We start from the raw sequence: 23,110 nt of genomic DNA, 5'->3' as shown, positions 1-23,110 counted from the left end.
GCATTTGTGTGTGGACAGGGGTCAAGTTCATGAGAACACTTAAACTGTACATCATATTAACTCACTAGTGAAGATAAGTAGAGCCCTGCAAATCTGCGGATATCCGCTTTATATCGCCTGACCATGTTTGCAGATCGCAGATCAGATGCGGATACAAATTTTGTATCCGCACAGGGCTCTAAGGATAAGCACTTGGATTGGGTGTGGGTGATGCTTAATAACCACAAGCAATTGGCAGTCTCTGTTCTTGGGGGTCTTCAATGTTTATTAAACATTGTGACACATTACTGGCTGATTAATGTGAGGAAGTATATTCTATTGAATAATTGAATCTACCTGTAAGCATTTCAGAAGCAACTATCATTGTATTAACTAATGAATACTGGAATACACTGCCTTTGCCTTTAAACCAGTGATTTCTCTCTTTCCACTTTTAATAAACTGAAATTCACCAGTGAAAACTCTCAAAATAAATCTTGCCCTCCACCACCTCAGACAGCTAATGTAACCCTACTGAAGAGAGAAAAAGCTCTTGTTTCATTAAAAAAAAACTCTATGAAGGGCATTTATTCATTTTGCCTTCTTAAATATGAGATACTGTCATCTTACTTATCAAAAAGAGCTTTCTGTAATTCCAGTGTAGTATGGCTGAGACCAAGAGATATGTTTATTATGCAAAGAGTTGATTAGGTACAAACTACTAGTGTTAAACGGCATAAGGAAGAATATATCAACATGCAAGGTTTTAATTGAGTGGGTTGAACATGAAAGCGCTTATGCCTGTTTCCATGCCCATCCCTTTCAACAGAACACTTGAGCATAGGTTTTTTAACTGTAAATTGAGGCTTAATGGGACTCCAACACCTCATTAAATGCTTTCTGAATGCGGATGGATTTAAGGCTGGTTCTCTGGTTTCAGATTTTGCAGGTATTGATTCTTCTTGGTGCTTGGTTCAGCTAAGCCATGTTCCTGAGGCGTCACAAATAACAACGCATTCATTCTCCCTGGTTTTAACCCCCTTGTCTTGCTGAGTCACGCGCGCACACACAGTCCGGCAATCCCCGGCGGCGCGCTGCAAAGGGACTCTCCCGCCTTGGGAATCGGGGCACGTGGTGTTGATTAACCACCCTGCGGGGAGGCTGGGAATGCCGCGCCGCGTCGGGGCTGCGAGCGATCTGTCTGCAGACGCGCCGAGGCGCGGGCCTGGCTCGCAGGTGCTGGGGAGGGATTAGGGAGGAGTCGCCGCTAGGGCTTCCCTGCGCACGTGCGCTGCCGGGATGCAGCTCCAGTGTGAGTATCAGCGGCCTCCCCCACCCCGGGGCTGGCGGGCCCAGCGATCGCTGCTCTGCCTGGAGGGCTGCAGCCTGACGGCCGCGGCTAAGCAGCCCCAGTCCCTACTGGGGAGAGCGGGTTGGCGAGTCCGGGTGTAGAAAGTGCAAGGAGGCGGCAGGCGGCTGGCTCTCCTGACTCTGTCCCTTGCACCCCGCATGTCAGGTTGGAGGGGGGCTGAAGCACGATCCTGCAGAACTGCATACAGCACAAAGGGGGCCGGGTTGGAAATTGTAGGTCGGTGCCGTGGGGGCGATCTCTCCTTGTAGTGCCTCCCCAAAGAAAGCCGGGACCCTCCTTTGCTGACTCTTAGGCGGGGTTTCTAACTGTCTGATTAGCGTGGGGCCAGATGATCGGATTGGAAAATCTGCTTGACGCTGGTTGATTTAATTCTGTATTTTCGCAAAGGGGCTCATCATCAGCCAGCAGGAAGCTGACATGTTTATCATTTGAGCGATTGAGGAAACAGGGTTAGAGATTGGGAGGAGGGAATTGCAGAGCTGTGCAGTAGATAAACCCTTGGTGACCTGAATTGTGATGACAGGCTGGACTTGTGCAAACGTATTGGGTAAGGGGAGGTGCATTAGCAGCAATCTCTGCCTTGCTCTACAGTAAATCCACAACATTGCTAAGCTTCATCTTTCCTGTGTGGGACCAAGGCTATTTTGATAACACAAAACGTACACAAGGATCCCAGGCTAGATTTCACAATCTAAATAGACAAGACAGATAACAGGTAGGATCAAGGAGGTATTCCTAGTCCCATTTAACAGACGGGGAGCTCAAACTCAGAGATTAAATGATCTTGCCTTGAGTCACATAAGGAATCTGTAGCAGAACTGGAATTGGACCCAGATCTCCTGAGTTCCAGTCCAATGGCTTCTACACAAGATCTCTCAGCGGGGAAGAGAGATGCACTAGCATTGTGTGGTATACCTGTGTTCTGGAGTAATTTGGGCTTCTGGTAGTAAATTTGTAACTTTCATGTATTTGAAACCCAGACCAGATTGCTTAATTTAATTTTTCCCCAATGAAATTGTGCATGTATGGAAATGGATTGTTGGTTGCCAAGTGCTGAGTCTGCAAGAAGGCATCTTGACTTGCCCTTGAAACATTGGTATCTGTAAATCTGCTACAGCTTCAAAGCTCAAGCTCTTTGCTTCGCAGTGGTTGCTGGAGGAGTTTGGGGGAAACCTGTTGAGGTGATTCAGATGGGTGATTGAAGTATCAGAGTAAGGAGCTATCGCTGTCCAATAAAACTGGATTTGGAATTGTCTTTTAAAAGGGTTTAAGCCTGTTGGATTGAGGAAGAAAGAGGTGGAGGAAAAACTTGTTTTCTTTTTGTTACTGATTGACAGACATCTGTCAGCAGGGCAGTGACATTGGAGTCCTGTATCAAGGAGCAAAGGACTTGAACTTTGATTAATAAATACGTGTGTAGCTCCATAAATGCCCATGGAACATTGTGCAACATACAAAAGACACAATCCCCGCTCTGAAGGACTTGCTTCTGTTCCTTAAAGTGTTACTGAGGGCAGAATTTGTCCCTTTATCATCACTTTTGTATGATTGCAAAACTGATCTCCATTCTTGATGTGTTAGCAGGGCCGTAGCAACAAAGAACGTGGCCCCCTCCGAACATATGTCCGGGCGGGGCCCCTTACAATGCAGAAACTGGAATGCGGTATTTATTTTGCCACTTTTAGGGGCCCCCTTCCTTGCGGGGCCCCCTCCGGTCGGAGGGTACGGAGGGCGCTCGCTACGCCTCTGTGTGTTAGTGGTGCATTATAAAAATGAATTCAAGTCATTTGTGTGATTGGCTGAACTACTTCTGATGCTATAATCCTTTCACCAGTCTACTCATCTCACAGTGGCCTTGAAATCTAACAGCTACTTCTATTGGCTGCACTTCTTGTGATGACTTATTTTACCTGTTCTGGTGTTTCTATATTACTAGTTGTTCTCCCTCTTATTAGACAGTATATACGCTGAACAACAAAAGTAATAAAAGGAAAGCGGGGGATTCTAGGTATTGTTAAAGAGTAGTTTATACTGTGTTGCTAAGATCTGAGATGCTAGATACATTTGATGTAAACTATAATAGTGCCTCATCAGAACCCTTTAGTGTCAGTGCAAGGTCCCTTATGCACATTACTGTTACCTCATCCTTCCTATTGCTATTTGTGCATGTCATCATCTGTTTATTGTCACAACCTCGATTGTGAGGGACTATCTCTTTACAGCATGTCTGTACAGAGCCTAGAACAATGAGGCCCTACTTGGTACACCACAAACAGTGATAATAGAAATGGTGCAACAATAATTAACAGAGCTTTCTTCCCTCTTACAAAAGAAACAGTTGCTAGTGCTCTGGGTTTGGAGACTGTGACAGACACTAAAGCTAAAATCCTAAGCGTAGAGCCAAGCTCACAAAGGTCAAAAGGCACAGGGCAAAAGAAGGAAATTCTCAATCTGAACTTGCATTCATGGCAGCTACTACAGGATTTAAGCAGGAGAAGAGAGCCCTGAGGGTGCTTTTTGGGAACAGTGTTTCTGCACAGTTTACAGTTCTATTGCCTACGCTCCTGCCTATCCACCAGCTTCCACAGAGCTTGGCTCTGCAGTGTACAGAGAACTCTTGCAGCCCCTGTTGGGGTTTGGGGAGCTCAACTCTTCTGAAAATCAAGCCCATAGAATCCTGCTAGATGGACACTGCCAGTTCTCCCCTTTTCACATCCACCTAGGAGCTATGAGGATTTTTCCACTTCGTGGCTGAGCAGAGCTCTGCATTCACCCTAGCATAGTATCTAACTTATTATTATTCACTTTTTGAATACCACATGTGGGGCTTGGAAACTTTGGATAAGTGAGAGGGGTAGAGGGCCATGCTAGATCTGCTGTTGCTGATGTTTTCCCCGGAGGGGACTGGGAAGCCAGGGAGCAGGGATTTTTTTAACATAAGTCTTTATAAAGAGAGAGAATGCTGTTAGACCATGTGATCTGGTCTCAAACTCCCTTTCTTTGAAAGAACGGTGGAACATAGCATTGCTTATTTGACACAATGGAGTTCTCTTGGACTAGATGCTATGCTGATGAGTGCTGTATAAAAGCCTAGCTGACCAGAATGCTTGATACAGGAAATGACCTGCTAAAAGGAGAAAGTTCTTAAACAGTAATGAATAAAAATCTTCTCCATGGTGGGAGAACCACTTATGTTCACACCTCAACAATTTGTTAAAAGGTTATCTTCAGTTGTCTCATTTGTTTTTATGTTGCATCTCTGAATGCTTGTGGTAGAAAGAGTGACAGTCCACAATAGATCTGGTAATGTGCAGCAAGAGTTTATTTGATAAGACTTCTAGAAAGCTGGCTACGCATGTGTGTTTGTGAAGGTTAGTGGCTATGCTCTGGTGTGGTCATCTCACCTGCAGATGCCATGGATACATTACAAAAGTAATTGTTTAAAGATGGCTGTGATATTTGATAACACTTAATTCAATTCCTCTTCTGTCCATATGGGAAAGTTTTTTTGTTTTTTTGTTTTGGTTTGGGTTTTTTTTTTTTTTTTTTTTTTATTAATTAAAGTTAGAGAATCATGTGTTAGCCTGGTTTCTTCACACATAGAGGCACACACAAAAGAGGCTTATTCACAACTAAATTATACATTGTAGAGCATTAGCTGGCATTTTAACCAACAAGTTATCTGGACCTGCTCTGGTCTGAGCACAAGCATGTTCGAAGATGGCTAATTGTATACTGTAGACAAAACTTAAAATATATGGCTGCAGCATCAGGAGCCACGTGAGATCCCAACAAAGGAGTGGGGGGAGGGAGTTATTGATTGAGTGTACTTTTTAAAGAAAACTGTCTCTATCATACAAATCATATATCCTGTCGTCATTCAAGCCATACAATGGCCCCGACAATATCTGTGAATGGACAATACCTGTCACTCTGTAGTGAATGGAAGCTTCAGGCAATACTGGTAACCTGATGCATACACAGTAGGGTTAATTGTGTGATTTAGGCAGCCAGTTCTGAAAACTTGGTCTTGTATGTTGTTGAACCTTCCTTCCAATAGCGCTGCTTTGTTTCCAGAGTCACAGAATTGCTTTATCAGTCCATGGAGGAGGGGAGGTTAAAATATGAACATGAACAAAACATGAGGAGTTGAATATTTACCATTAAAAATCCTCAATAAGAATACTGCATGAAGCATTATAGTACAGAACCCTCTCCTCAATGCTATGGTGTTCCCTTGGGCTGCCTGTGACCCTCCCCCACCACCACTACCTAAGAGAGTAACATTATAACCTAGATGACTTCAACTTCTCAGCATCTTAAACGGAATACTTTTTAAGCAGTCTCATCTCTTGAGGGACAGCTGTTATCTTGTAATCCAACCGCATTTGAATGTGATGAGTATTGCTCAGAAACGTTCTGACTTACGCACTGGCAGTAACATAAAGGTTTCCTTGCTGGAATCCTGCCTAGTCCTGCCCACCTAATCTGCCTTCTTTAGGAGGAACAGTCTAAGGAACCTCCTCAGGACCAGCAGTAGCACACAGTAGCTGTCTGCCTTCTCCCCTGGACCATTCCCGTTTCTCTCCTGATTCAAATGGAGTTCAAGTGTTAAAGTTGGTGAGGTGTATGTGCACACTGGCCCCATGGGTTCTGGTGAGTGCATTATTCTAAAATATTAACAGTCTGCTATTATGGGATGCTTTGGGGTTTTTACATGTAAAACTCCTCATGGCTTTGAATCAAAAAGCATTAATATTGTGGAGCTTTGGACCACTTTGAGAGGCATTACAAGAGCTGCAACTGATCTGTGGAAATAGAGAAAGCAATGCTACAGCATATGGGCAGTGAGACTAAAGAGAAAACTATCTTTAACTTTCTAAGCAGTAGAGCAGATGTTTCAGGGCTCAAGCTCTTCTGTCTGCTAGTGTTTTATTGATCATGGTAGTTGCTGCTGTGTATATGCATTATTTAGTATACTTCACTGTTTGTTGATGCCACTCAGCTGAGCAGAAGCAGGAGTTTCATGTTATTGTGGAGTGAGCTATTTCTTCCATGCCCCTGTTTGCTTGATCAGCAGGTTTGCTCTTAGTTTCTCTAGAACAGCCTTTCTGTTAGCCAAGAAAGAAACATCAAAATGAACCCAGTACAGCTGAAAAAGTTTTGTCTCTTGGTCCAGGCTAATGCTGTCCTTTCTACTGGAACGAAAATCACTCCTTATAGAATTGTAAACTACAGGCCAGATCTGAAGTGTGTATAAATCAGCATAGCTCCATTTATACCTGCTGCTGATCTGACTGTGGTTTTTAAAGACATGATAGTGGTTTGTGGGGAATTTTTTTTTAAATTACATTTGTTCTTGAAAGATAATCTGCCCCAGCCACTAGCAGTAATCATCTGAGGAATCAAGAATTGTGCAATACTTCTCCTGTCTGGCAAGATAGGAGCTGGTGGGTGTTATCCTCCACTTTTACCATCCGCCACCCACACAGGTGGTAATTAATTACACAGGACCAGACCAGACTCAAACCTAAAGAGTAGACTTCTTAATTTATGATAGAAAGGACAAGCTCAGTGGAGCAGAGTGATGGATCAGTGGGGATACCAACAAAATCTTATCTCTCAAGGGACCTCTCAATACTTATTGCAATATCAGGTTACATTATACAAACAAGCTGTAGCAGTTTGTATAATGAGTTGGTCTCTGACTCAGTTAATTTCTTTTCAGAGTTTTACAGACCATTTCTAAAATGGCCTTAGTAAACTACATTCACTGGCCGGCCAGTTTCAACAGGTGATCACTAATTTAAAAATCACTGTCATGATATGGCCTTAGGTTGAAAAGCCATTGCATCTAAAAACCCACATAGGGGAAATCAGGGTTAACATCAAGTGAAGACTTCTATATTGGAAAGAAGAGATGCAACTGGCTAGACCTTGCTCTCTTATCTGCACTACGTTTGTGTAAACCGGCCTTTTCTCCCATTCAGTGTCCTGAAATACAAGATATGTAAGAGGCTGAGACTCAATGCAGCACAAGAAAAACAAAACAATGATTAAATGCTTCCAAATTCCTTTAAGTTTTGCAGCAAATATTAGCAATTCTGGAATTAGGATTTTTTACCACTTCTAACTGAGAGTCTAGCTTTAAAGGGGAAGGGGGAAGATGGTGTCAGGGAATCTCCATCCTCAAAGAACTTTGATGCATAACCAACAAAATCCAATCAATTTTTTTTCTGTACCATTTTCAGTTCATTGGTTGGATTCCACTATTCCCTTCAATAGTGACAGGCTTATATTTGCTTCTGTGCAAAGTTCACAACTGCTGCTCTCTCACTGAAACAGTACTGCCAGGAGTGGTAGCCTGGGCCGACTCTTTGAATGTTGGCAGGAATAAAAATGGGGCGTTTGGGGCCCTTCAGGGAGGATATGTCTAGCCTTTAATAAAATGATTTGAGCTACAGAGAGAATGGCACCAACGTTTTGGTGAGGTGCAGATATGTTCATAACATCCAATGGCTGCCTCTGGGACAGTCAGCACAATTTGTTTCCATTTCAGCTTTATCTATTTCAACCAGCCAGGCTAAGGTTAAGTTGTTTGTTCCTGACATGTCTGCACAAACTGATAAATAGAATCTAGTTATCAAGGCTAAATTGCAGAGGCCTTAACGGGCAGTAGGTGCTGTCTGGAGTGTATTTGTAAGGCTGGGTCATATACAGTGATCTGAATTATGTCAGAGGCTTAGATGTTTTTGCATCAGCGCTCCAAACTGACAGATCTGCTCTGTCTCACTCTGCAGCTTCAGTTTAGGGTTGAAGCAGAGACAGCCAATTGTGCTGAACTGTATCTTGACGTTCTGTAGTTCTTTCTCTCATAGACGCACTGTAGCATACTTGCAAAATCATCTGAACTTTTTTAAAATATCAAGACCAAAAAAAGGCAGGGCCCATTGTAGCCCTACCAACATTCCTTTGGTTTAAACCAGGGATTCTCAAACTGGGGGTTGGGACCCCTCAGGGGGTCGCGACGTCATTACAAGGGGGGTCGTGAGCTGTCAACCTCCACCCCAAACCCTGCTTGCTTCCAGCATTTATAATGGTGTTAAATATATTAAAAAGAGTGTTTAATTGATTGGGGGGGGGGTCGCACTCAGAGGCTTGCGATGTGAAAGGGATCGCCAATAAAAATGTTTGAGACCCACTGGTTTAAACTGTCTGCCATGTTTTACAGTAATGGCTTAACATGCATTGCTGAGTAATCCTAATGTCATCTTTTGTTACTGTAGTTAGGGAATCCCTTTTCTAACAATCATTCTACACAGCAGAATGCCATAATAGCTGATTGCCTCGCAGGCTGTATTTATTCTTCATACCCCTGTGAGGCAGGGAAGTAACAATACCCCATTTTACTGATGAGGCGGTCTGGGTTAGAGCTGGAATTGAACGTAGGTCTCCTTAACCATCAGACCATCCTTTTACCTATGCCAAAAGGTGTTATCCAGGGGTGCCCGCCAAAGTATTTCATAAGGACCACAGCCTGCTTCAACACAATATACTAAACGATTCATTTGTGTTTTGTCATCATGTTTACATCATTTTAGTTTACACAGGTATGTAAATAGACAATACTGTACATAGAAACAACCTATCTAAATACACCTCTACCCCGATATAATGCTGTCCTCGGGAGCTAAAAAATCTTACCATGTTATAGGTGAAACCGCGTTATATTGAACTTGCTTTGATTCGCCGGAGTGCGCAGCCCCGCCCCCCTGGAGCGCTGCTTTACCGCATTATATCCGAATTCATGTTATATCGGGTCGCGTTATATCGGGGTAGAGGTGTACATACAAAACAAGCTGAACTTAAAATATAAATCAATACAGGTGACTTTAAATCTTATTAAAATATGTAGAATCAGTTTGGCCCACACAAGGTTGTGCTTAGGTTTATGTGGCTCTCCTGTATAATAAGGTTGGGCACCACTGGCTGACTCCTTCTTCTTCTTCTTAACTCTCCCTCCCCTCTCCTTGGAATCTATCCAGCAGCTGGAATAATTCTTTCTTCCTCCTCCTATTTCCAGAAATGTCTTCCCTGCCAGACTTGGAGCTCTTCACCATGGGGATGTGGTCTATCGGCCTTGGGGCTATTGGCGTAGCTGTGACAGGGATTCTTCTTGCTAACACTGACTTGTTTCTCTCCAAACCGGAGGCAGCATCGTTGGAGTTTTTAGAGATGACCGAGCTAAGATCTCTGGGAGAAGGTAAGAATTGGATTCCTCTGGAAATCTGAGCTCACATTCTACAGTGATGGAGTTTATAAAAGTACCTAGGTAGAGCTAATCTTACTGTTTAAGGCCAGGGTTGAAAACAAAGGTTCCTAGGACAAGTGGAGTGTGTTTGGAAGAGATAGTTGTCCCAGACTAGACCCCATCTATTAGCAGTTCAGGGAGGGCATCAAACCACTCTTTCTTTCCCTGCTTCAGTAAATGGTGTGGGAAGTAGCTGACTTTTCTTGAGAGGGGAAGGATGGTTTTGGAGTGACAGATCTCTCTGAAAAAATAAGATGCATCTAATTTTGAGTTAATAGCTGCCAGATGAATGATGATAATACTCAGCTCTTATTTAGCACTCTTCAGCCATATATCTCAAAGCACTTTACAAAAGAGATCAGTATTATTATCCTCATTTTACAGATAGGGAAATTGAGGCACAGAGAGGTGACGTGACTTGCCCAGGGTCAACTAGCAGGCCAATGGCAGAGCTGGGAATAGAACCAGGTCTCCTAAATCCCATCCGGTGCTCTCTTCATTAGGCCATGTGGCCTCCTCTACAGTTCCCTGTTTCTGTGTCGTCTTTTGCAGACTTCGCTGCTTTCTGATCATTCTTCATGTCAGCTAGATAATTTTTCTGCCTAACATACAAAATGTTTTTTTTCCTGTTGATTTGCTTATTTCACAAAGAGCACTTTTTTCCAGCCTGTCCAAACCATCACATGCCTGATGATAGGATAGGGATTGGCAACCTTTGTCCTGCGGCCTGCCAGGGTAAGCATCCTAGCGGGCTGGGCAGGCTTGTTTACCTGCTGCGTCCGCAGGTTCGGCCAATCGCAGCTCCCACTGGCCGCGGTTCGCCGCTCCAGGCCAATGGGGGCGGAGGGAAGCGGCGGCCAGCACATCCCTCGGCCCGCACCGTTCCCGCAGCCCCCATTGACCTGGAGTGGCGAACTGCGGCCAGTGGGAGCCGCGATCGGCTGAACTTGTGGACGTGACAGGTAAACAAACAAACAAGCTATATAGGTGGTCTGTGGTAAGCACCCTGGCGGGCTGCGGGCCAAAGGTTGCCAATTCCTGTGATAGGAGCTAAAGGGTGAAAACAGACTCGGAGTAAACATAAACAAAAAATTTAAAACCCTTCCCCAAGGTGCTGTGCAGTTTAATTCTATTACAAAAGCCCAAAACAAGGTGGAGAATTATTCACGTGTGCAAAGTCACATGCAGGAGTCAATAGAGGTTAAAACAGAGAATGCCTCTTTAGAGTTTTCAATGTCATTAATATTGCCTGTTACTGCAGGGTGGGGGGAAAAATTCAAGTGAACACATTGACATCTAATTGACAGATGTACACAGGAGGACTGAAAGAGGATGTTTTGTGCTTGAGCGGGAAGTAACTTGTACACCATAATGCTATGTCCAGACATAAGGCCTGATTCTGCATTGCTTACGTTTGACTGTTGAGTTCAGTAGAGTTATAGTAGCACAAAACTTGTATAACACCGTGGAAAATCTGAAAATGAGAGGGGTTTCATTCTATGGCACAAACTGATGGGCTGCTGTTTGTGGCAATAGCTCTTGTTTCAGAACATAAGCAATATTATTCAAAACGTGCACCACTAATAAATACAATTGGAGGCAACCAAGCAGGGGACGGAAAGTTAGGATGTTTGGCAGAGCTGGGAGCTGACTCCCATGTGCAAAACTAGAGATGATCATTCATACCTGTTTTTGAAAATTGCTATAAATTCAGGGATCTTAATAAAACTGATACTTTAAAATGGACTTTTTTTATATACATTTAATTGGAATTTAAATACACTTTGAAAATCTCCCCCTCTGTCTTGATTAGAATATAAACCCAAATGGAATACTGAACTGGGAATCTTTCACCATGCTTAGTGTTCTTCATCAGAAGTTGTAGTTATGTAAATAGATGCCATAATTCATGCTATTTCTCCCTTATAAACAGAAGAGAGAACATTCAAGGCAGGTGAGCTATGGAAGAAGAATGGTGCAGTGATCATGGCTGTGCGGAGACCTGGATGCTTTTTGTGCAGAGAGGTATTGTGATGGGCTTGGGGGTTAATTCAGAGAGTTTTGCTCTAGTTACGTGTCTTTGTGTTAGATGTGACCAGGGAGGCAGTCAGCTAAAGCACGAGTCTTGCATATCTGAAAATCTTGTTTCCAATCCCAGATTTGCTCCCACGTGAAAATGAGCTTAGTTTATCTCTGTCTCCATTTGCCAATATTATGGGCTAAATTCTCAGCTGGTCTAAATCAGCATACATCCATTGACTGATGGGGTTATGCTGATTTACACGGGATGAGAATCTGGCCCCGCAAATCCAAAATAAATTTGGCTATATAGGTGGTCTGTGGTCAAGAGAAGCCCAGAAACGGACTAGCAGGAATCTTGCAGGTACTGATACAGCAGCGTTGCATGGGAGGGGGAAACATCTATCACCAATTTGCTCAAGTCAGTGTTTCATTTAATCCTGGAGATTAGTCATTCTTTCAAAGGGAGGAAGGAAAAGCCTGCTGTTCACACATCTGCTGTTCACGATCTGTTCGATACTCTACTGAATGTAAAACGTGCCTTATATTTTGGTCACTTATTAGGATATTTCCACCTTAGCAATTATGTTATTACTCACCAGTTAATAAAACAGAGCAATTTAATTAAGTCTAGCAACCATTTAATTATAGGGTCTACTTAGTCTCATAGACTCATAGACTCATAGATTTTAAGGTCAGAAGGGACCATTGTGGGCATCTAGTCTGACCTCCCGCATGATGCAGTCCACAAAAGCTGACCCACCCACTTTCCCTTAACTCAGCTGTTGAAGTCTCCAGATCGTGATTTAAAGACTTCAAGTCGCAGAGAATCCTCCAGCTTGCGACCCCTGCCCTATGCTGCGGAGGAAGGCGAAAAACCTCCAGGGCCTCTGCCAATCTACCCTGGAGGAAAATTCCTTCCCGACCCCAAATATGGCGATCAGTAGAACCCCGAGCATACAGGCAAGAATCTCCAGCCGGAGATTCCCTACACTGTATTTGTCCCTACACTGCATAATATTGGAAAGCGTTGTATGCTTCAGTGAATTTAGTTCTCATGGAAAGAGACAGACAGATTGAAATAGTATGATCATGGAACAAGTCCTTACTGCTGGGGGGATTCTGCGGGACAAAATGTGCCGTGCCCCTCCCTCCCCCCTGCTCTCCCCCCACCCCCGGCAGATTTGTGTGTTTCCTATCAGAAAATGGCAGGGAAGCAAAGGGAAACCGTGGGGTGGGGTGGGTGGCAACCATGGGTGCAGTTTTTTGGGGGGGATTGCCCCCTCCAAACAGAGGCAAAGCATGGGGGTGGGCACATGGGGTTACATGTCACTTCCCCCCATTCTGCAAAGGCAGAGCTGCCCAGCTGAAGGAGGCTGTGTCTCTGCTCCACTGACTCTGCAGCTGAACGCCTCCTCCTGGGTCCTAGTGCCAGTTGTGCTCCCCTTCTGTGTGCTGGGAGCTTTCCTGTTTTCTATTCTGTGCAACAGTTAGTGCCCGCGGTGGGGCTGGATACGGGGTGGGTGGGGGAAAGAGGCAGTGGAGAAGGAAGTGGGGGTGGAATAGGGCAGGTGGGAGGGGAATGTGGGAGTGAGGGGAGGGGGATGGAGAAGAAAAGGGGATAGGGCGGGAGGAAGTGGGAGCCCACCATGTGGCATCCCCTTGGCAGCAGCTGGGGCTCCCCCATTAAGCAGGCCCATTGAACCCTCACCCTGACAAGCCCTACCCCCCTACACCTGGACCCCTCTGAGCCCTCCACACCTAGATCCCTACCCCACCTATCCCCAACCCGCTGCACCTGGACCCCACCCCATCAAGCCCCAATCCCCCAACATCCAGACCCTCCCACTGAGCCCCCTCACACCCAGACCCCCCCACCTCCTGAGCCCCAACCATCTTCACCTGGGTCCCCTGCAGAGTACCATTGCCCCTGCACCCTGAACATCCCAACGAGCCTCTGCATCCAGATCTCCCACTGAGCCGCCCACACCCAGATTGCCCCACACAGAAACCTCTCACCCCATACCTGGATCCCCCCACACTAAGCCCCTCCACACTTGGATCCTGCTGGGCTGAGCCTGTCCATCCACACCTGGCGCAGAGGGACAGGGCCCCGGGGCGTTTCTGGGGCAGGCCCAGCCCTTGCACTGTGTGAGGAACAGGTGCAGCATCCTTGCCAAGTCTCTGTATTGGGGGGAGGTGAGGGCTTCAAGGTGATCTCCCACCTCAGTGCAGCCAGTGGCCTGTGCTCCCCACTACCGTGCTGGAGCCGCATTTATTTATTGACAAAATTTCCAGAATTTTGCAGAATTTTAAAATATTGTGTGCATAACTTTTAATTTTTGGTGCAGAATTCCCTCAGGAGTAACAGGTAGCGTGCAGGCAGGGACAGAGTAAGCTCCACCCCCCTCACACCCATTGCCTCAACAGTGGACCTCAATTCTGAACTGGAGGGGACCACCACTAGGGAGTGCCACACTCCCTCTCACCCTGGGGGGTAGGGGGGAGAGCTTTTTCAAAGTCATAAAAGACAGTTAGGTACCCAGCTACCACTGACTTGTGCCTTTGAGAATCTCTTCCTTAATCTTTGCCTTCTCTGGTGAGATGGCCAACGGTGGTTTCAGTTGTAGTGGTGGGGTTGTGTAGAAGAGATGTGGATACTTGTTTTTCCACAAGGATTGGGGCTAAGACCAGCCATTTGCTTCACACAGGTCCCAAGCTGTGGGCCATCAGGTGGTAACAGCATGATGTAGTGACACTATGGGCCTCCCCCTTAGAGGTGGCGAGAACCCACAAATCCCGTTGAAATTAGTGCTCTGAGAATTGGGCCGTGTGGACTTGGAGTAGAGTTGAGCCAGTGACCTAGAGGGGAAAAGCTCTGTATACCATCATGTATCCCCTAAACCAGTCCCCTGACAGTAAGCAGTCTTCACTGTATTAAATTGTACTTCTTTTAACCAAGTTTTAATATGAATCTTAAAAATATCTATGTAAACGTGAGGGAGCAGGTTGCCAACTTAGGAGGAAAAGTCGGTGATCTGAGACTAACTCACTGTCAGTCTCTTACTGCTCTTTCTACCTTGTGGTTCTCACTAGGGGCACTGGGGAGAAGCTTGCCCTTGAGATGGACGTGGAAGAGAAAACTACTGTTTAACCATTGGTTTTGCAGATGATTATACAGTGATTTAAGTGGGCAAAAAAGCCAGAGGTATGCTGAATGCCATAGGCTAAGCTGCAAATGTTCACTGTGTCCTGAGTAAGGAGTGAGGTGTAGTTTCTGCACCACCCCATGAGCAGACCAGGGAGGGAACTGTGACAGACTGACTTTTCTCACTGGTCACACCTTTCTTGCTGTGGGTGGATGGGGGTGGAAATAATCTGTTTCTGGTGCAAACCTGGTTTGCTAGCTGGCAGGGAAGGGCAGAGCCAGGTTCTCCTCCCTGCATGGGAATTGCCGCTGTTCAGTCTGCTCTCCCTCTCTCATTTAGACCGACCAGGTGCATACCCTGCCCAAGGGAGTGGTTTTTTCTCTTGTGTGGGCACATGTTGCCATGCTCAGGGCACAGTTGTATTATCCTCTTTGATGGGAGTTTAAAAAAGCCAAGCAGACTCTGACTTCTTTCTCTGCCTCTGTTCCCCCACCTATGTGCTAGGGCTTCCCACCCCCAAGCTACTGAGGGGTACATGGGTTCCTGGTTGTGGGGGAGCTTTTTGTTTTTATAAGCAAAACTATAGTAATGGTCTGCAGCATCATGTTTCAGAATTTTAGACAACTATCATGGAATAGAGATGTGGTTTTCTTTAAAGGGAGTACTCCGTGGTGGCTGGTGCATGCTGAGTTGTCTTGGAGTTTTGCTTAATTATTGTAGAAAGAGAGTCCAAGTATTTGATTTAGGGTAAACAGCAAAGAATTCACAGAACTTTGCAAACAGATGGGGGGGTGGGGGTTGGTGATGAAGTGAGTCCAAGAAGCCTTTATATATATATATATATTCCCTAAAGGATATATTCAAAAATAGGAGTATTAAGTATACCTCCCATTCCCTACTCACTGACTGTCATAGGGCTGATTCATGCTTACTTATTTCCTCTCTTTATCTCCTCTGAGCTTTCTGTGTGGGGATTGGCAGTAGCAGATTGGAGCTCTGCCCTTACCCTTACACAGACTCACTCTGGCCTGTTGACATCTGCCTTGTAATGTCTGTGGATTTTGCCATCTGCCTTCCCCTGAGTGTTCTACTTGGAACTCTTGATATCTTCCCTAAATTATGGCAACACTTTGTTCAGTCAAGGCAATTCAGTCGCTTCTCCTCATAAACTGGTTGTATGCAGATTGTGCCCTTTAAGCAATAAGTCTGGTGTCGGAGTTATTTTGCATAGCAAAGGCCATATTCTCCCTTAAAATGCACAAAAGCCCCTCAGCTACTGTCTCTGTCACATCTTTTCCCTGTTGGAACTGGCACTGGAGGCTAGGAGATGCTGGAAAAAACTTTCCCCCTCCACAAACTGCTTTTACAGTTTCCCTTGCAGAGTGGAAAACCCATAGATGGGTTAGTGTTGCTGCTGCTATCACTACTCCTGGGGGAATTCTACGCCAAAAAATTAAAAATTCTGCAACAAAAAATTAACAATTCTGTGCACAGTATTTTAAAATTCTGCATATTTTATTTGTCAAAATAACACACTATAATCACATCAGTTTCAATTATTTTTGGTCATTTATTTCAAAATTCCTGTCAAACACTAACAATACAGACAACAAAAACGATTCAGGAAATGTTTTTTGACAAATAGATTCCTTACTAGGCATGTTAATACAGAACTCTGAGTAATAATTCACTTAAACTACAATACAGAAGTATATTTACCGCACCCCTCAGAAGCAATGCAAAGGCTTGGGGGAGTCAAGGGTAACGGAAAAGCTGAGGGAGAGGGAAGTAAATTGCTGGGAAGGAGCCTGGGTGTGAACTTGAAGGGTTGTTGGATATGGGTGGGAAAAGTATAGAACAGGTTTCTTTGGGGGACGGGGAGGGATTGTTAGGGAGCTTCCCCCATGCAGACCCTGGCTGACCCCCCTAGCCTCTCCCATTCAGTTAGGCACATCTGCCCTTGTCTCCATATGTTCTTGCACCCCGTCCACATGTGTCCATCCACCCTCACTCAGACACCCACTTCCCCATCTCCATGTGGCTCTGTGCCCCCACCCAGCCACTCCCGTCCGTATGTAGCTCTGCATCCCCTGCCCCATCACAATGTGGCCCTGCACCTCCCTCCCCCATGTGGCCCTGTGCCTCCACTCCCATTCAACCCCTGCCCCAGTCTGTCCTCCCCCACTAGCCCTTATGAGTCTGAGTCTAGAGGAACCGCAGCAACATTTCAACAGAAGCTTTTTTCTGCACAAAAAATTAAAAATATGCTTATATGGCTCATTAATTATGCACGTGCACAGTAGCGCAGAATTCCCCCAGGAGTATATCACATTGCCTGGGACACATAAAGCAGCATAACTGCTGGTATCCTGAAGGTGCATGCAGAAGAAACACAGTTTCACTGTATACACTAGAAAAAATAACTAACTTTTACCTCTTCCTTGTATGATAAAAGCTGCAGCATGAAAAGGGTACATTCATGCCTATTCACCATTTTGCAGGTGGAGAAACTGAGGCACAGAAAGGCTAAGTGACTTGCACACAGTGGCCATATCTTCACTAGGAAAGAATGTGTGTTTAACAAATGCTAAAATCCTAGCATGGACAAGGCAAGTTATAGTATTAATTAAGACTTTTGCTATAGCCTTTGCTAGGATTTTTGCAAATACATGCTTAAAACTATCCCCCTCTCCTAGTGAAGTCAGCCCTAGTAAGGGTACTGTGAATGAAGGAGTGATTGCAGAGAGGTAGGCATACCTACACTAGCTTTAATCTACCTAGCATGGGTAACAATAGCAGTGAATATGCAGTAGCATGGATCTTCGCACAGGCCAGTAACCTGAATACATACCCACTGTTAGCTGCACCATCTGGATTAAAGTTAGTATGCATATACCTGCCCGCACTGCAATCACACCTTCATCTCTGGTGAAGATGTCTCTATGCCAATAGAAGGCTTAGGACTAGAACTCACTCATATGCCCTGTTTATTACACTTCATTGCATCCACTTTGCACCTCTAGCCACCATCCACCTAAGTGGTTACATGCCAAATGTTGAGCCTTGCAGGCTTCCATCCAGTAGTTAAACCGGGCATCACACTCATTGTCTTCTAGGAGGCTTCTGAGCTTTCCTCTCTCAAACCTCAGCTCGACCAACTTGGCGTCCCCCTCTATGCTGTTGTGAAAGAAAAGATTGGGACTGAAGTGGAGGATTTTCAGCATTATTTCAAAGGGGAAATATTTCTGGATGAAAAGGTATGTTTGTATTGCTCTGTTTGTTTTAAGCTTTCTTGAGTCAGCATCTATATCCACCAAGCCTTTTCAAGCAATCTGCATAGTGTGGCCTGAATGAAACTTAGGTATCTGGAAATTGATTTAATAGCCTTTTGTAGCTTAAGAAGTTAATCATCTTAGATTTTCTATATATAAATTTGCTCAATTTACAAGCTTAGCTGTCTTTCTGCTGTGTACTGTTGACATGTTCTTGCATGATTTTCCCCCCACACACACACCTAAGCAAACAGTAAGATCGTGCCAACTATTTTTCTCTTTTCTTGCACTGGGATGCACTGTCTGATAATTATCCTGGTATTAAAACCAAGGACTAACAATAAAATAGAAGGGTGTGATAAGTTCATGTTGCAGCGCAAATGGTAATAATATAACTGCTTGTTGCTATGTTTACTGAAAACTTATGCTGTTGCCAAACACAAGAATTCAGAAATCATGCGTCACACCCTCAAAATCTTGAGGTTTAGAAATCATGATAAATGGTTCTTTTATTTGCCTTCTGTTGTTTTTGGATCTTTCTGGGTCATGTTTCCCAACATATCTCTCCAACACTGAGTTCTAGGAACAGCCTCTTGAGTGAAAGCTCAGGTTCTCTCAATTACATGATTCCAAAAGCAGGGACTTTAGGAAAAACAATATCATGAGACTGGTAATAAAATGGTGAGCGGTGGCAACCCCGTCCCTTTTTTCCAGCACATGAAAAAAGACAGGCTGTTCTAGAGGGAGTTCTGCCCAGTAGTTCAAAACAAATCTGTTAATTCAAAAACATGCTGCTGATGTCAGCAGTCAAGATGTCCAGGAAGTGAATGTAGCAGGTTGATCAGCTCCATAAATCTGGAATGGCAGCAGTGACAAAAACAACTGGATGTTGCTGATTGTGTGGAAAGTAGGTGACCTCTTAATGTTTTAAAGGAACTTCTGTCCTGATAAGATTACTAAAGGCATCATTCAGTTCTGTATACCCAAATATTACTTGTTAGCCTCTGCATCCAGAACAGTTTCTATCTGACTGCCTTGATTACAGTTAGGAAAGTCTCCTCTGTCACTGTTGTTTCTTGTTTGAGTTTTCTTTCTGTCGTCCTACAGAAAAAGTTCTATGGTCCTCACAAGCGAAAAATGCTGTCGATGGGTCTTATCCGCTTAGGAGTTTGGCAGAACTTCCTTCGCGCGTGGAAGAATGGATACAGTGGTAACCTGGAAGGAGAAGGTTTCATCCTGGGAGGAGTTTATGTGATTGGTGCTGGGAAACAGGTACTTCTTCATCCCCTCTTCCCTTCAGTTTCCTTCATGCCCCTATGAGAGCCCAAAGGCCTCCTGCTTTAGCCACTTACTCTTAGAACATGACAAGGCCACAGTCAGCCACTAATTTCTGTCCTGCACTACGTTCTAGTTGTGGGCTTGGGGCATCTCTTGTCTTGTGCAGTGAGGTTCACAGAACATCTTCCAATGCCTGACACAAACTTCAATCAGCTTGCTGCCCTTGAAAACAAATCTCTTATAATCACTTCCAAATGTTCTGACACTTACCCATTAAGGAGATTTTCCATCTGCTACTCTTCACTGATGAGCTACCATTCTCTTAAAAATTACAATTGACAGTTCACATAACTTTCCACTCAGCTGGTGGATGTGCCCCTGGTAATGACTTCTCATTTTTAACTTAAAATTTGGAGGTGACTTTGCACCAAATAAGTGATCTTCTCCCATTACTGGTTATGATGTGTGTGGGGGTGGGAAACCTCAGTCCTAAATACTGTTGCTATTTGTTCATGTTCTTAAACAAACAAAGATTTCATGATGACATTGACTCAAATCAAACGCTGTATGGAACGAATGATCGATACACATTTTTGATAACCATCCTCGGTTTGTTTACAAAACAACATAGTACAATATACCTGAAAGATGGGCTTGGTGGTTAAATCCAGATTTATAGTTCATCACATTTTGGAAAAAATCAGCTCTAGATCCAACTTGGGGTCCATCTTTAAATATAACATCCTAAAGACTTACTGTATAGTATGATCTTATCAAATGGTTTTGTAAAATTTAAGAGTATGGAGATAAATATGTAGCAGACTTCATAAATTGTGATTTAAAACAGCAAAAAACTTGGGCTTAAATTTCCAAAGGTGGCATGCCAGCACCTTCTAAAAATCAGGCCCCCTTTAAATTGTCTCAAGTTGGGCACCCAAAAAATCACTAGTCGCCTTTGGAAGTTTAGTCCCGGGTAATTCATGCTGCCAAGAAACATTTGCTTGTTCAGTAATCACACAGATCGTCAAAGCAAGATTTATAATGGGGGGTGTCTTTCTGTCTTGAAAGTGCCGAAGATTGGGTGCTACCAGGGTATAAATAATTTATATAAAGTATAAAACAAATGTCATGTATACACAGTCTACTGTAAATCTGTTTTAGCTATATCTATGTGCTATGGGAACTTCTAACTTGCTGTTTGGTTAAATGTGCTTAGAGCCTAATGGTTAGGGCCCTACCAAATTCATGGTCCATTTTGGTCAATTTCATGGTCATAGGATTTTAAAAATCGTAAATTTCATTATTTCAGCTATTTAAATCTGAAATTTCATAGTGTTGTAATTTATGGGGTCCTGACCCATAAAGGTAGGGTGACCAGATGACAGGAAGAAAATATCGGTACACAAGGGGAGGGGTCACCGGCGGAGCAAAAAAAACCCAAAACCGAGTGCTGCCGGTGTAACGACACAAACAGCTCCCTCTCCCAATTCCCTACTGTGGCCCAGTGCTGCCGGCAGTCGGGGGGAGGGGGGAAGCCGAGAACAGCCGAGTGCTGCCGGCAGTCAGAGGAGATTATGCACCCTCCCTTAGCTATGCATACCTTCAGCCTCTGGTTTTCGGGAGGGGGGGGGGAAACCAACCGAGAACAGCTGAGTGCTGCCGGCAGTCAGAGGAGATGGGGGGGGGGGGGGCGGGGAAAAAAAAAAAAAAAGGCAGAGTGCAGCGTCCCGACCGAAGATCGATCGGGATGCGGGACAAATACCTAAATATCGGGACGTCTGGTCACCCTACATAAAGGAGTTGTGAGGGGGTCCCAAGGTTATGGGGGGGGCGGGTTTGCAGTACTGCTACCCTTACTTCTGCTCTGCTGGTGATGGTGGCACTGCCTTCAGAGCTGGGCATCCAGAGAGCGGCAGTGGCTGCTGGCCGGGAGCGCAGCTCTGAAGGCAGACCTGCCACCAGCAGCAACACAGAAGTAAGGATGGCATGGCATGGTATTGCCACCCTTACTTCTGCGCTGCTGCTGGCGGGGCACTGCCTTCAGAGCTGGGTGCCCGGCTAACAGCCGCTGCTCCGCAGCCGCCCAGATCTGAAGGCAACGCATAAGTAAGGGTGGCAATAGTGTGACCCCCTGCTAAAATAACCTTGTGACCTCCCCCCACAACTCCCTTTTGGGTTAGGATCCCCAATTTGAGAAACGCTGGTCTCCCCTGTGAAATCTTTATAGTTTAGGGTAAAAGCACACAAAAGACCAGATTTCATAGTCCGTGACGCGTTTTTCCTGGCCATGAATTTGGTAGGGCCCTACTAATGGTGCTTCCATGGCCTTGATCAGGTTACTTGAAATTTGTATTTGCACTAATCTTCCTGAGATGGAAGTGTGAATGTACTGTAAGAAGAGTTTATCTAGTTTATAAGAAAATGCCACAACATGTATCCTTGCATAATGTGCCCTAACATAAGTAATATGAGGGGAAACTCATATATTTGTTTGGTTGACTTGATTAATCCTGTATCTGAGAAATTGGATCATATTGTCTTTTACTCCTTGTTTCTCAGTCAGATAGAAAGTAAAAAGCAATGTTTTTGAGTTCCTAAATACTGCATTCTATTTAAATGTATCCCCATATAAAAAGGAATCACTGCACTTTTTTTCTTTCCCTCTCACTAGGGTGTTCTCTTGGAGCATCGAGAGAGAGAATTTGGAGACAAAGTGAGCCTTCAGTCTGTTCTTGAAGCTGCTGAGAAGATAAAACGACAAGCTGCAGACACTGACTAATAGTTACACATGTTCAGTCTTGGCTCGAAAATGTAGAACATGTCTGTATGTGAACATGCAGTGTAATTGCTTTCTTAGACTATTCAGTAATAGCTCAGCTGGAGGATTCTCTCTGAAATTAGTCAACAAATGAACAACCTCTTTGATGGTAGCTGACCTGTTTGTGCTTTGTAGCCCCTTAGGCACCCACTGTTTCTACTAGTTTTTCGTCTTTTACCGCATTAATGAAAGGCTGGGCCCAAAATCTTAAGGCGTAACCTAGATGGGTCCAGTTAGCCAGAAAAATAAGAATATCTGGGTGCCTGGGGAGTAGGACATTGCTAAAGCAGGAGTAAGTGAGGTTGAAAGATAATAAAAATTATGTAAATGAAATGTCTTGGTTTTCAAATTTCTAATTTTATTAAAATAGTTAGAAGCCTCTGTGTTGATGAGAGATTAAAACTTGTCCAGACTTTCTCCTTGCACTGAGAATCTTAGACACATGTCTGATTGCTACAGTTTTTACATATGGGGTCCAATCCTGCTCCCTTTGACTTCAGTGGTAGTTCTGCCGTTGGCTTTGTTTGAATGAAGATGGTGCCTTATATGCTTCATATTCTGATTTGTAAGGAAAATTAAAAGTCAGCATTGGACTTATTTAAAAGGTGGTGATAATGACCACAAGGTGGGACGTGCCCAGTAATAAGTGAAATAAGGATTCTAAATGCAGCAGAGAATAATAAGTGCATATCAGGTAGCAAAAGTGAAACATGTCAACACAGTGACAGGGCTGCTGGCATGCTCTCCTGTAATATTGGGAGGTGGGCCTGCCATTACACATTCAGATCATGTGAGATACAGTACCAGGTACAGCCAAATACCTAGATCTAACTGTATGTTGTTAAAAGACCTGATATGGGGGAAGGAATTAATTGCCTTTGGGGAAATGAAGGGCTTGGGTTTTTCATGAGC

At 44.4% G+C, this 23,110-nt stretch overlaps 1 protein-coding gene across 2 annotated transcripts; it reads left to right on the top strand.

Annotated features, from left to right (window-relative positions):
• Positions 1-1,097: 1,097 nt before the first annotated feature.
• On the top strand, positions 1,098-22,598 carry PRXL2A (peroxiredoxin like 2A). 2 transcript variants are annotated; one of them, XM_065407717.1, is made up of 6 exons: positions 1,098-1,291; positions 9,435-9,614; positions 11,596-11,687; positions 17,947-18,087; positions 19,210-19,374; positions 22,052-22,598. In XM_065407717.1, exons 2-6 carry the CDS (start codon positions 9,437-9,439, stop codon positions 22,157-22,159), a joined length of 684 nt encoding a protein of 227 aa, XP_065263789.1. In that variant the 5' UTR covers positions 1,098-1,291; positions 9,435-9,436; the 3' UTR covers positions 22,160-22,598. The 2 variants fall into 2 exon arrangements, with proteins under 2 accessions (XP_065263789.1, XP_065263788.1); XM_065407716.1 differs by lacking the exon at positions 1,098-1,291 and adding an exon at positions 5,842-6,007.
• Positions 22,599-23,110: the final 512 nt, after the last annotated feature.

Source organism: Emys orbicularis, chromosome 7, assembly GCF_028017835.1.
Source record: "Emys orbicularis isolate rEmyOrb1 chromosome 7, rEmyOrb1.hap1, whole genome shotgun sequence".
Taxonomy (NCBI): Eukaryota; Metazoa; Chordata; order Testudines; family Emydidae; genus Emys; species Emys orbicularis.
Note: the sequence above shows the minus strand (reverse complement) of the source record. Positions and strands in the feature narration are given on the sequence as shown.

What these genes read in the sequence shown, in the direction of transcription:
- PRXL2A (XM_065407716.1), top strand. An exon ending in AAATATTTCTGGATGAAAAG is followed by an intron (nt 18,088 to 19,209) that starts GTATGTTTGTAT and finishes GTCGTCCTACAG; the next exon opens with AAAAAGTTCTATGGTCCTCA. An exon ending in TGATTGGTGCTGGGAAACAG is followed by an intron (nt 19,375 to 22,051) that starts GTACTTCTTCAT and finishes CCCTCTCACTAG; the next exon opens with GGTGTTCTCTTGGAGCATCG.